At 39.7% G+C, this 12,700-nt stretch overlaps 1 protein-coding gene across 9 annotated transcripts in view; it reads left to right on the top strand.

Annotated features, from left to right (window-relative positions):
• Positions 1 to 12,641, top strand: part of atp11c (ATPase phospholipid transporting 11C) — a 41,134-nt gene extending 28,493 nt beyond the window's left edge. For 2 of the 9 annotated variants that reach the window (XM_005913230.3, XM_042220995.1), the window contains exons 13-31: positions 22 to 192; positions 616 to 824; positions 985 to 1,056; positions 1,159 to 1,232; positions 1,340 to 1,443; positions 1,550 to 1,731; positions 2,492 to 2,758; positions 2,919 to 3,090; positions 3,205 to 3,307; positions 3,419 to 3,564; positions 4,367 to 4,426; positions 5,064 to 5,191; positions 5,705 to 5,840; positions 5,927 to 5,992; positions 6,153 to 6,256; positions 6,389 to 6,545; positions 8,612 to 8,720; positions 9,705 to 9,736; positions 10,013 to 12,641. In XM_005913230.3, coding sequence (XP_005913292.1) covers positions 22 to 192; positions 616 to 824; positions 985 to 1,056; positions 1,159 to 1,232; positions 1,340 to 1,443; positions 1,550 to 1,731; positions 2,492 to 2,758; positions 2,919 to 3,090; positions 3,205 to 3,307; positions 3,419 to 3,564; positions 4,367 to 4,426; positions 5,064 to 5,191; positions 5,705 to 5,840; positions 5,927 to 5,992; positions 6,153 to 6,256; positions 6,389 to 6,545; positions 8,612 to 8,716 — 2,256 coding nt within the window. In that variant the 3' untranslated portion in view covers positions 8,717 to 8,720; positions 9,705 to 9,736; positions 10,013 to 12,641. Of the gene's footprint in view, positions 1 to 21; positions 193 to 615; positions 825 to 984; positions 1,057 to 1,158; positions 1,233 to 1,339; positions 1,444 to 1,549; positions 1,732 to 2,491; positions 2,759 to 2,918; positions 3,091 to 3,204; positions 3,308 to 3,418; positions 3,565 to 4,366; positions 4,427 to 5,063; positions 5,192 to 5,704; positions 5,841 to 5,926; positions 5,993 to 6,152; positions 6,257 to 6,388; positions 6,546 to 7,640; positions 7,732 to 8,611; positions 8,721 to 9,704; positions 9,737 to 10,012 lie in introns of those variants that run through there. The other 7 variants (XM_042220983.1, XM_005913233.3, XM_005913235.3 and 4 more) reach the window with 7 other exon arrangements.
• Positions 12,642 to 12,700: the final 59 nt, after the last annotated feature.

The raw sequence follows: 12,700 nt of genomic DNA, 5'->3' as shown, positions 1-12,700 counted from the left end.
TTATTTTCATGTTGCCTGTAGGTGGAGTACGTCTTCACAGACAAGACGGGGACCCTAACTCAGAATAACATGGAGTTCATAGAGTGCTGCATTGATGGCCACCAATACAAGTACAGGGATGCGAGCTCGGAAGTGGACGGATTCTGCGTTACAGATGGACCTATGAACACAGTACAACAGAAAGCTGGCAGGGTGAGTGTTGTGGTGTCCCGCCATCTGTTGTAAAAGTCATACAAGGATTAACATATGGCCATTACATAGCTCGATGCCCAGAAAGGCCCTTTATTGGTCACCCTGGTACATTCTCCTTGACATGTCGACATATGCGCTATAACATAGCGGAGGGAAGGAGCTGCATGCTCCTGACACGAGTGCTTGATAACACTTCACAGACTATTGCACTTAATTACTTGTGCTGATAAGGGGTCAGTTTGGTTATAAATTCTAGGCGTTATCCAAACTCCAGCTACTGTATATAGCTCCTTGTTTGGTTGTTAATAATTAAGTAAAAAAAAGATTTGTGAATTTATTTTAAGGTTTATGAATGAATTTTCTACTTGTAAAGCCCTACATTTTTTTTAACAGTATTAAGCCACGTTTACGTAATTTTCATAGGAAAGGGAAGAGCTGTTTCTGCGTGCCCTGTGCCTGTGCCACACAGTCCAGGTAAAGGAGTCTACAGAGCAGGGTCAAGGTCAAGATGGACGGATAGACCAGGTGGATGGATTAATGGTAGATGGACAAGTGGTCCCTCCACTGCAGGAGCAGAGGGGCTTTATAGCCTCCTCACCTGATGAGATTGCTTTGGTCCAGGGTGCAATGAGGTAAGAGGTTGGGTGTCATGACTCAGTGATTTCAGGTGGCTATTTGACAAGCACACAGTTGGAATTGATAAACCTAAGGAAAATGTAACTGGTATAATTTCGTTATAATATTTATTGAGAACATAAAAGCCATTTGTGTTTTGATTTGTCTCGATCTCAGGTACGGCTTCACATTTCTTGGCCTCGAAAGTAAAACCATGAAAATTCTCAACAGGACAAATGACGTTGAAATGTAAGTTAGTCATTTCTTGGAATGTCTTTTCTTTTTTTTAAAATCTCAGTTATTGTTTGTATTTAAATTACATCTTTTATTTCCTCTGCGTACATCCTTTAGGTATGAATTGCTTCATGTGTTGAACTTTGACCCAGTCAGAAGGCGAATGAGTGTAATCGTCAGGTCAATATCAGGTGAGCTTAAGGTTACTGTCAACGTTATTGGAATGCTAATAAAATAGCGTTGGCCAGCACATCCCTGATGCTGGGTGTCTGTATAATAGTGTGTTTTTCGTGCCCAGGTGAAACACTGCTTTTTTGTAAGGGAGCCGACTCCTCCATCTTCCCCCGAGTCAAACAGGAGGAAGTTGAAAAGATACGCATGCATGTGGAGCGTAATGCAACAGTACGTGGTGGAAAACATCTTGTTTTCCTAAATTTCCAACTGTTGGAATGATTTCATTGCATAACATTTTATCTTTTATAACATCAGCTGCTATTTTACTGTTTAGGATGGTTACCGGACACTGTGTGTGGCCTACAAACATCTTACCGCTGAGGAGTATGACCAGGTAGATTCAGGATTAAGGGAAGCTAGACTGGCTCTGCAGGACAGAGAGGAGAAGCTCATGGCTGTTTACAACCAAGTGGAGACTGGAATGAATCTAATTGGAGCTACTGCTGTTGAAGATCGGTGGGTGCTCACACAAAATGTATAACTGTGCTGCTCTTAATTGTGAAACTGCTGTGTTGAAACCCCAAATATGTTGATTCTGTTCATCTGGACGTAGTTTTTCGTGTTGAAACCTGCTGAATATCCTTAAATCCACATACTTGTGCTGTTCTTGCCCCTTAATAAACATCAGTGCCAAAAGGAAGAGGAGTGAGTGCAAAAGCACAAAAAGGAGTGCAAAAGCCTGTGATGAGCATATCACCAAGCCTTGTCTGGACTTGCTCTTTGTTATGTTGCTGCAATGAGTTAATTCCTCCCTTTGGGGATGTTTTAAATGTCATCAACTGTCACTTTTTTCACCATGTATGACTTTGGCTTTCTATTTTCATCTGATTAGTTTGATATCAGCTAAAAGCCCTTCTTTTTTAGAGCGTTTTAATTTAAGCTCACACTGCCATCTTGTGGTTACGTTGTGACCTACAGTCAACGATTCCAGCTTTTAAAAATAGACTGCATAAATTGCAAACGTTTAGGTCTAAAACACATGCATTGCCTATAACAAAGGAAGTAAACATATTCCTGAATCACCATTTATTCATCATTTAATACACAAACACTCACACTTTTAAAGGACCACGCCTTCCCAAACCATTATGACAATTTAGCTTAGCTTTTTTTTTGTTTTGGTTTTTTTTAAACACATGTATATAAACTATACATAATTGTAGGCATTCTTGCTGCTAGTAGTCATAATGATCCTTTTCTATTTATTATTCTACAGTCTTCAAGAGGAGGCAGCAGAGACTATGGAGGCTCTGCAGGGAGCAGGTATTAAAGTGTGGGTCTTAACAGGAGACAAGATGGAGACGGCCAAATCCACCTGCTATGCTTGCAGATTGTTCAAGAGGAACACAGAGCTGTTGGAGCTAACAGTGCGTACTCTAGAGTCTCCAGGAAAAAGGCGTGAGGACCGACTGCATGACCTCTTGCTCGAGTACCACAAGAAAACTGTACAGGATGCACCACCAGCAAAGACACGTGTTGCCAGGTTGGCACCTTAGATTACAAAAGCCTGTGTGCTATGTACTGACATTATTCTGATTTTTATTTTTATTTTTTGGCTTTTTATTAGGGGGTGGTGGGGCGATAGTTAAAAAACAAACAAACATTAGTAACGATTAAACTATTTTGTCTACTCTGTATTGCAGGAATTGGTCCAGCCAGGATTATGGTTTTATAGTAGATGGAGCCACTCTGTCGATGGTGCTCAACTCATCCTCTGAAAACAACTTACATGACTATAAGGACCTATTTCTGCAGATATGTCAAAACTGCACGTCTGTGCTCTGCTGCCGCATGGCTCCCTTACAAAAGGCACAGGTCAGAACAGTGATTTAATAAGCTGAGAAATAAAACTGAATTGATTTCTTTCACAGTGAAAGATTATTTCTGATTTTATTCAGCTGTTGTGCCTCTGTATCAATCTATCTATAGATAGTTAAAATGGTGAAGAACTCCAAAGGCAGCCCAATCACCCTTTCCATTGGAGATGGAGCCAATGATGTCAGCATGATTTTGGAAGCTCATGTAGGCATTGGTAAGAAATGTGATGATGTGATGCTGAAGCTGATTTAGCCATCTTTAATTACTGTTCTATGTATAGTGGAGTGCAGAAATGTGTAATTTGTTTTGGGCCTTGGTGTTTCAGGCATTAAGGGGAAAGAGGGTCGACAGGCGGTGAGGAACAGTGATTATGCCATCCCCAAACTGAAGCACCTCAAGAAACTTTTGTTGGGACATGGGCATCTGTACTATGTTCGCATTGCACACCTGGTGCAGTATTTCTTTTATAAGGTAAGTGGAGATTCTGTGTCCAGGAGCACTAGGAGCACCCACTAGAGCCTGACAGATATATTGTTTGACTGATATTAGCTTTTTGCTGATATGTCAGTATCAGCATAACATGACCATAATATGGGTCTCAATGTTTTCCACCAGTTGTAACTTCCCCTTTGTGAAAACACATGTTTGGAATGCTACAAACACAACGATCAGGTGCTCAGAGTGTAAATGACTAATCAGCATCTTGATTTGGAAATAAAACAAGCTAATGTTTAACCTGCATGGTTACATTTTGTCAGATAAAAAAGGTTTGTGATATATGTGGGCATTTCGTGTGCCTGAATGAAAAGAAATATTGACCCATACATTGGATTTTTAAATCGGTAAATACCAGTTTCAATCTTAAAAATCCTATATTGGTCAACATCTAGTACCCACCAAAAGCCATTTGGTATCTTTACACTGGTGCAGTGGTTAGCACTGTCACCTCACAACAAGAAGATCCTGTGTTTGGATCCACTGGCTGACTGGAGTTTGCATGTTCTCCCTGCTTGTGCGTGGCCTCTCACTGTATACATTGGCTTTCCCACAATCTAAATTGGCAGGTGTGAACGTGAGCACGAGTGATTGTCTCTTTTTGTCAGTCTAGCCATAGACCGACAACCTTTAGCTCCACCGCAATCCTGAATCCTGGATAAGCAGAAGGAAATGGATGGATACACACACGCTCATACACATATAGTCTTACATGCGAGACTGATTTTTTTAGGTTGAACTCTGTATGACCCTGTTTTCATTCTCTGTTCGCCTGCAGAATCTTTGCTTCATCTTACCACAGTTTTTGTACCAGTTCTTCTGCGGCTGTTCCCAGCAAGTAAGTATATCTAATTGAGGTTCAAAGACATTCTGAACATGAAAGGAAGTAGTGTTTCCTAAAATCACACCTCTGTGTGCTCCCGGTTGCTCAGCTCTTGTCCTCACAATCCCCTTTCCTCACTGTCCCTGGGATGTATGCACTTTGTTATCGTCATACAATATAAATAGGCAAAACTCATGCCGGTCATGTTGTGCCACCACGAATACACCATGACACAATATGGATATTTTGGAATCCTGGTGGCATTTGTTTGTTTTCCTAGTCTTAGAAAAAAAAATTAAAATAGGAGAAAAATCTTATGGAAATTCTTTTGAGCACAAGGATTCATTTTATTATTATTATGACATCTGTCATCCTTTTTAAGATCACCGAGTGATTATATTTTTGTGTGAAATGTGAAGGTGATTTTCTTTTCTTTTGTTGGTTTTTTTTTTGGTTTCCCCATCATGCCACTGGTCTCTGATATAGATCTTTCACAAGCACATGAAAGATGTATATAAGCTTGCTCATGACGTGCTCTGTGCTCAAGTTATGGTTGTGTGTATGAGTTGTGTCCTCTCTGTGATATTAACCCCTCCTCCTCCTTACCAACCCTTCCCTCGTCAACCTTTCCTCCTGCTCCCATCCTCCCCAGCCCCTGTATGATGCGGCCTATCTGACGATGTACAACATCTGCTTCACCTCTATGCCCATCCTGGCTTACAGTCTTTTCGAACAGCATATTTCCATTGAGATGCTCCTGGAAAATGCTACCCTCTACAGGTAAACTGGGATATAAAAGTAGATGTGCTTGTTATGTTCTGTCCTTTCATCAAAAATCCCACAGTAATGGAGATTAGGAGATTCTTTTCTTAGGTTTTAAATCTAGACTTGGAAGGATTTCTGTGTCTGTGCAACACTTCACTATTTAAAGAATTGGTAACATTATCCGGAGACTAATGTGTTTATTTTGAATTTAGGTACAGAATTATATTGTATACTTTTACTATACAATACAATATTGTTACTAAATAAAGTCCTGGTTTGGGTTCAGGCGTAATTTAAAAGTAAAAATAAAGTAAAAATAAATATTTAATGAACAGGTTACAAAGTTCTTCTGGTGAAGTTGAGTTAACTAATTTTGATGGTAGCTCATTTGTATTTACACAGTAACTTTTTTGGCCACCATTAATATGTTATATAATGGTGTTGTCCTTTTGCGTGATAAACAGGAAATGTTACACAAAGACACAGTAAGTAAATAAATTTGTTAATTTTCCTCTTTCAAATCTTTAGACAGATCGGTAAGAATGCCATGTTACGGTGGGGACCATTTCTCTACTGGACATTACTGGGAGTCTTCCACGGCTTGGTCTTCTTCTTTGGTGTTTGGTTTTTGTTCAGCAACCCAGCCCTGCAGGATAATGGCCAGGTTTGATTTAAATCCACTTCTAAACAGGTTTCATATCTACAGTCTCCTAACTACAACTGCTGATTGTTTTATTGTTTTGACTCTAGGCTTTTGGGAACTGGTCATATGGAACGATTGTATTCACCATCCTTGTTTTCACTGTAACACTAAAGGTAAGCTCTACCCCTGTTTATTTTGACATTTATAAAACGTCTATCATTAGAGTGGACACATGAGTTTGAAGTAGATATTTTGTTAGTCATGTCTTTTGCAAAGTTCTTTTATATGTTTTTTAAAAGATCTCTTACTACTTTCTTTTCTCCAACATTCTAGTTGGCTCTGGATACACGGCACTGGACATGGATAAACCACTTTGTGATATGGGGTTCCCTGGCTTTCTATGTGTTTTTCAGCTTCTTCTGGGGAGGAGTAATATGGTTAGAATTCAACTGAGGATTAAAAAAACAAAAAAACAAATCTTATTGTAGTCATTTTAGTTGGCCTTTTCATTCTAGTCAAACATGTATCTCCTCCAGACAGTATAAAGTGAAGTGCCTTCTCTCCCCCAGGCCTTTCCTGAGACAGCAACGGTTATACTTTGTGTTTGCCAACATGCTGAGCTCGGTGTCAGCCTGGCTGGTCATCATCGTGCTCATCCTGCTCAGCCTATTGCCAGAAATCCTCTACGTGGTGCTCCGCAAGCCCCGCGGCCCTTACGCTCGACAGGTAGTGCTATAACTCTCTCTCTCTGTCTCCCTCTCTCTTTTCTCCCCCTCTCTTTCTCTCTCTCCCTTCCCTTTATTCGTTCTTTTCTAATTATTATTTTTGCTAATGGTTATTTTTGTTGATGGAGCATATGCTTAATATATTTTAGGTTGAACTGATAGAGGTTTATGAAGTACTGTTCAGGGAAGGATTTAAATCAAGGAATTTTAATGCGATTGCTGATTGTAACATTTGCATGGCTTTGCTAACATAGAGCAATGCAGATCTTTACCGAGCTGTTTGCCTCTCTTCACACTTCCTTTGCTTTGGTGTTAGATCATTGGGAAGAAGGTGGTGGGAGGGGTAAATTACATCTGACCTTATTCAGAAGTGGAAAAAAGACGTTTGAAAGCACAAATATCTGATCTATTACAGCCCTCTGCTGGCTATTTAAAGCATGACGTACATTATGCAGGTTTATATTAGGGGGTCGGTTAGCTTGTCATATATTATGTTGCACATGTTTGCCAAAAGCTAAGAGAGTTTTAAGAGATATGTTTAATGAGAGAAGAAAGGGTTTGAAAAGAAACCTAAAAAAACAAGCCAACCACCCCCAAAACATATTTTGTGTACCAAGAGATAATTTTTTTAAGTGTCTGTGCATCTTTAGAATTATGCCTGTTGTTGAATAATTTCTGAAGGCTGTTTTTATTTAACTTCCACCAGAAGTCTGCCAGAGGCATATTTTGTCATTTCAGTGGGCTCTCTAATGTGTTTGCAAGCAGATGGAAATGATTGGTGGTATTCTTGCTCTTTTCTGTGGGTTTTTTGGTATTGTGTCTAGACTTGATTTTTATTCCTTTTTTGGATGGGGGAGAAGTAATAAACTAAATGAGAAGTTTTGCTCATATTTGTGGAGAGCCACATAACTTGCAGATTTGTACAATATTCAGTACTTGCGTACGTATGGTGCACATATTTTTATTTTTTAGGCTCATTTTTCACCTTTCCTACTTTTTCCTAACTAGTGCTAATGCTTTGCTCTTTAACACACTCATAACTATCTCACCCTCTTATTTCCTTCTCTCTTACTTCTCTGGACAATCCTCCCTAAAGATGAAACATCGCCTTCCTTCCTCTGGGACATCCACTATCTTCATGTTGTCACAGACCGCTAGCTCTCACAGCTTCTCATGGACTGACTGAGGTCTCTTTTTCTTTGTCAGCTTTTATACTTCAGAATTTCTGTGTCTGTGCACCACTTGCCTGCTTCCTACTTCTGTGTCCTTCCTCTCCCACTGTTTCGACTCCTTTCTTCACCTATAATAACTCAGGCTGCTGTTTTGTAGATTTTAATAGTCCAATTTGCTTGGACAGATTAGGTCAGACATTTCAAATTTCTGATGTACTGTGTCACATATCAGGAATGCTATCCTTGGAAGGCACCATTTTAAACCTTGACTTGAGGGATTTTCTTTTTTGTGACACTGGGAAGAATGGCACGCTGCCATCTCTTCCAGCAGTGTGGAGTAGGACAGGTTGTCCATGCTAAAAACTTGCTGTTAGTCTGCCATGCTTGTCTGCCTAGTTGTATCAGTCAGTGTCTCCTCCCAGCTGCCTTTGCTGCTCCACTGCCTGCTGCCTTCGCATGTCCAGTCAGGTGGCTGCAGCACATCACAGCATCCAAACGTACCTGCATGAGGCCCAAATTCACAACCTCATCCTGGATCCTCAAGCCTGACAGTGTGTGTGTGTTTGTGTGAGTGTGTGTTTGTATATGTCTTAAGACATACTTATTTTGTGAAATTTGCAAGAATAGTAACCCTATATTATTTGAACCTATTAAAAAGTCGACTAAAGGGCTTCCAAAACGGATCATTCCTAGAAGGGTTGTCTAAAATGGCTCCTGGATTAATTTTCATTGTCTACATGTCTACTTTGAAGTCTTTCTGAATGTATTTAATTGTTCTTTGTTTATATATTTATGTCTGTGTGCAAAAGAGAGCACAAGATGGTGAGAAAGGCAAAGTATGTATGTGATTATCAGCGTAGTGTCGTCACTGGTGTCTCTTGCCTCACCCTTCTAGAAGAAGCTGGTTCAGTCAAGCGCAGGGGGCATCCAGTCACCCCGGTCGTCAGCCAGGCCCCTGCTCATGAGAACCTTTTCAGATGAGTCCAATACTGTCAGTTAAACAGGTACCAGCCAACTTTCAGGCCATTTAAGCCAATCAGTGATTTGCTCCCCCAGTCAACCAGTCCAGCAGCTATCTCATCTCTAACTTTGAGTTTTAACAAGGAAATCAAAGACGGTAGCATAAAGGCCGCATTTATTTAGACTCTTTGTGTTCTTGTGTGTTGTGTTAGGCTCATATTGGCTGGCTGAAGAGATGCACTTTTCCCATGCCTCTTGTTTTGTTTAATCATTTCTATTAAACTGACCAAATGGTGCATTCACTTGATATGTGAAAGCATCCATTGACCTAATCTTTCAAAAGTTTTTTGGGTTTTTTTTGTTTTGTTTTTTTGTGCAAGCTCGTGCTCCTTTCAGCCTCCCTTTCGATGCCCAGCTTGTATTTACCTTTCTGCATGCGCAGATGTGCTTTCAAATCCAAATTTTTATTTCAGCCTCTCGCATTTTTGGACCTTGTAAGAGTGTCTGTGTGTGAAGTGTCTGTGGTGGTTTCATCCTCTTTACCCAACAGTGTGAAACAGCAGGGCTGGCCTATGATTTTGGCCCCATTTTCTGAAATATTTGTGCTGTTTGTAACAATGTGGTTTAATCATTTGTCGTGGTCACTGTCTTCTGTGTGTATATCCAAACCCTAATTGGTCGTGGCTGTCTGCTTACTGTTTTATATGTGAGTGCATTGCATGACTCGGTGCATGATGTGATGTTGGCATAAGCTCTGCCCAAATGCTACTTCATGACAGGGGGTAGACAAAAAAAATACCAAACACAAAAAAATGTAAACACCGCAATAATGAAAAGCAGCCATTGTGTTGTGATGTTGTGCTAAATATCCTTAGGTGTTTACATTTATTTTTTGTCCACCCCCTGGATGAAGGACTGAATGTTGCACATATCTGTCACTATTGACCATCGTCTCTGGTTGCGCAATTTTAGAAAGAGACTGTATGACAGCTTGCAGAGTTTAACTCACATTTCTACTTTCCCTGTAGCCATCATTGGAATCCCTCCTACAAACATCAAGGTAAACAAAAAGTCAGCACTAACCTTCTGTATTTGCTTAGTGTCGCTGCTGAGCTTCAGAAATTCAGTAGACTTGGATCAAATCGGGATCATTTCCTTTATTAATTTCTTTTTTAATCTGGTGGAGGAAACCGGTGGCATTGTAGTGACTTTCATGTTGTTAATCACTGCTTATTCATTTGGGGTGTGATTTCAAGGTGTCTCGTCCTTGTCCTCTTGTTGGTATGAACTTATGACGAAGGCATCAGGTAACATCTGCTCACCCAATCCTTTTCAGATTGCAGCAGTAATGCCACTATCGTACAAGCATCTAAAGGAGCGCGACTAAAAGGCATCGAGGACTCATAACAGTCACGTCAACCTCATTCAGGGTCCCGTACCAAGGAAGACCGTCTGCCATCTGAAAGGAGGAGATGGAAAAAAATCAGAAGAAACACGTTCGGTCCTTTGAGAGGGTTTAAAAGTCTTTTGACTTGTGTGTCTCCTTCTCCGTCCTTCGCTGTCCAACCTCAAAAAGCAGCCACCTCTCATGCATGCTTACAGAGCAGTGCTCTACATTCTTTTATACAGTATCTACTTAGACCCCAGGCATGAGTTTTCTTTTTTTTTTTTTTTTTTGTACCTTACTATAGAAACGAATGCATACATGGCTGCCTTGTCAGTAGCTCTATTCATCTGCTGTTTTAACAAGCAGCTGAAATATCCACTTCAAGAATGCTAAATGTGCATGAAAGAAGGCTCAAAAGAACACAACTCCACCAACGTTTAGTCTCTGCATTCTACAAGCTTTTTTAATATATTATCAACAGTTTCAGAGGTTATTCTACTTTAGTGTTATTACACTTTTCAACTGTTAAGTTTTAAATTGTTTCAAATATTTTAGTAAACACACTCAACGGATCCAAATCATTTGGGATGAAAAGTTACTGAATGTGATTTCAGCCCAGCTCAGATCAGCTTAACGACTGTTAAAGTGGTTTTCTGGTTGTAGATGTTTATTTGTATCTAGTAATGCCATTTATATTGAATAATAAGATATGAGGGGTCAGCAGAGGTCATATCAACCCTCAGTCCAAAAACTGTGTGTGTTTATGTAAGGCTAAGAAATGCATTAGAGATTTTAAGGATATTCTGGCAATGAGACATTGCTTGGAGCGTCACCTCCAATATTCCAACCTCAGAGATAGTTCAAGAGAGTCAGATTTGAATGAGAAAGTTAATATATGTACAGTAGTATAGAGATATATTGTTAGCATCTGCTCGAAGCCAAAAACATGAACGCAATGCGATCAGTCTGTCCGCACTCACGTGCCCTAAAAGTGATGTTTTGTTGTATGGGTGTGACACAAGTGTAGGGCAAATGCACTGGGTGAGAATAGCCACAAATGCCTGTGTGTAATGTAAACCAGGATTACTTGAAACCTTACTGATGTAGTTCTGTTAGACATTTTCTGCACTATTAAGGAAACTGGTTTCTGCATTGTGTAGATGGTCACCAAGGCACATGAATATATGCCTGAGCGCACACACGCACATATCAGAGAAGAACATTACACGAACAGTAACCACCTTACACATAATGTCACACATGTACTAGAGCCTAAATGAGGTATTTGTATTCTTAGCCATTTACAAGTTTGCTTATTTTGTCTCAGTCAGGCTGAAGTTGGGGATTAAAGAAAACCAGCTTCATCGGAATAGTTAATGCCACTGTGAGACTCTACTCTCTGGAGTGGACCGTTCGGCCCCTTGTTTCTTCCTTTAACTTGTGTGTAGTGCTTCATACATTCCATTTAAACATAATTACATGATTTCAGACTCTTTTGATGATGCTTTGGTTTGTTTCTTTTTTTTCCCCCTTTCTTTTCTTCACAAGTGTATATTGTGTACTTTGCATATTTATTAAGTAAATGTAATTTGACTCACAAATGTTATATTTTTTATTACTTTCAGTTTTAAATTGTGGAGCGTGTTCTGCTTTGTGTCATTTTAGTTGGCCTGTTTTACTACAGCTCTGTTGTGAGACTGTGCCAGTGTCATTAAATAGTCAATTTTATCTACACAAAGGCAGGCAGACCCTCCTCTGTGAAGACATTCAGCATCCCAAAATTAGCCTCGGACCCAATGCCACTACTTTTTGTCTGGTGGTTTAACTGCAAGTTGAAGTTGAAAGCGATCATTGTTACTGATTATTTATGTTTAGATGCCAATCTGTATAGAATATGTCTTTATGATGATTTTAACTACTGCTTCGCTGATCTCTGCTCAAACATGCTGTGTATTAAATCCCCCTGACTGTAACCTAAATAGCTGTAAAAATAAAATTTAAAAAAATCATCTGCACAATGGCAAATGCAGCTGTTAGGCCTAAGGGACTTTAAGGATTTATATGGAAAGCAGGGGTTTTGTTTTGTTTTTGTTTTGTTTGGTCACCTAAAGACCTGTGCCAGAGATAACTGGATGTAAGATGATTCACAGAAGGGGCTGCCTGCTTTGTTACCAGATATAAACCTTTAAGTTACATATATATGGAAAAAAGAAATGCTATTTTCGAAGCTTAAAATGTGTTCAAATCTAATTTTGCCTGTCTAAATTAAAAGTAAAAAGAATGGATTGTATTTTTAATGCAACCTTTTTCCAGCCACTTTTTTTTATAAAATCAAAATGTTAAAAAAAGAAAAAAAAAAATAAGCACGAGAGGCTTTGTGGTTGCGGACCCTGTCTGTGAGGGGTGGAGGTGGGCACAGCAGCAGTTCTGCACAGCAGGGACATCTTGCCACCTCCAGCCTTTTGGGTCTCCAGCTTCAACACTCTAAACCTCCAAGCTGAATGTACCTCTTTGAAAAAAAAATTATATTAAAAACCAGATGTTGTTCTTTAATAAAGCAGAATGTTTTGAAGATATACAAACTGCTTTGTGCTGCTTTGCACCGCATGTTGTGTCAGCAGGTTTTGTCTGATGGAA

This window comes from Haplochromis burtoni, unplaced genomic scaffold (genome assembly GCF_018398535.1).
Source record: "Haplochromis burtoni strain Fernald_Lab_line unplaced genomic scaffold, NCSU_Asbu1 Contig_4, whole genome shotgun sequence".
NCBI classification, from domain to species: Eukaryota; Metazoa; Chordata; class Actinopteri; order Cichliformes; family Cichlidae; genus Haplochromis; species Haplochromis burtoni.
This window is presented reverse-complemented; position numbering and strand designations above follow the sequence as displayed.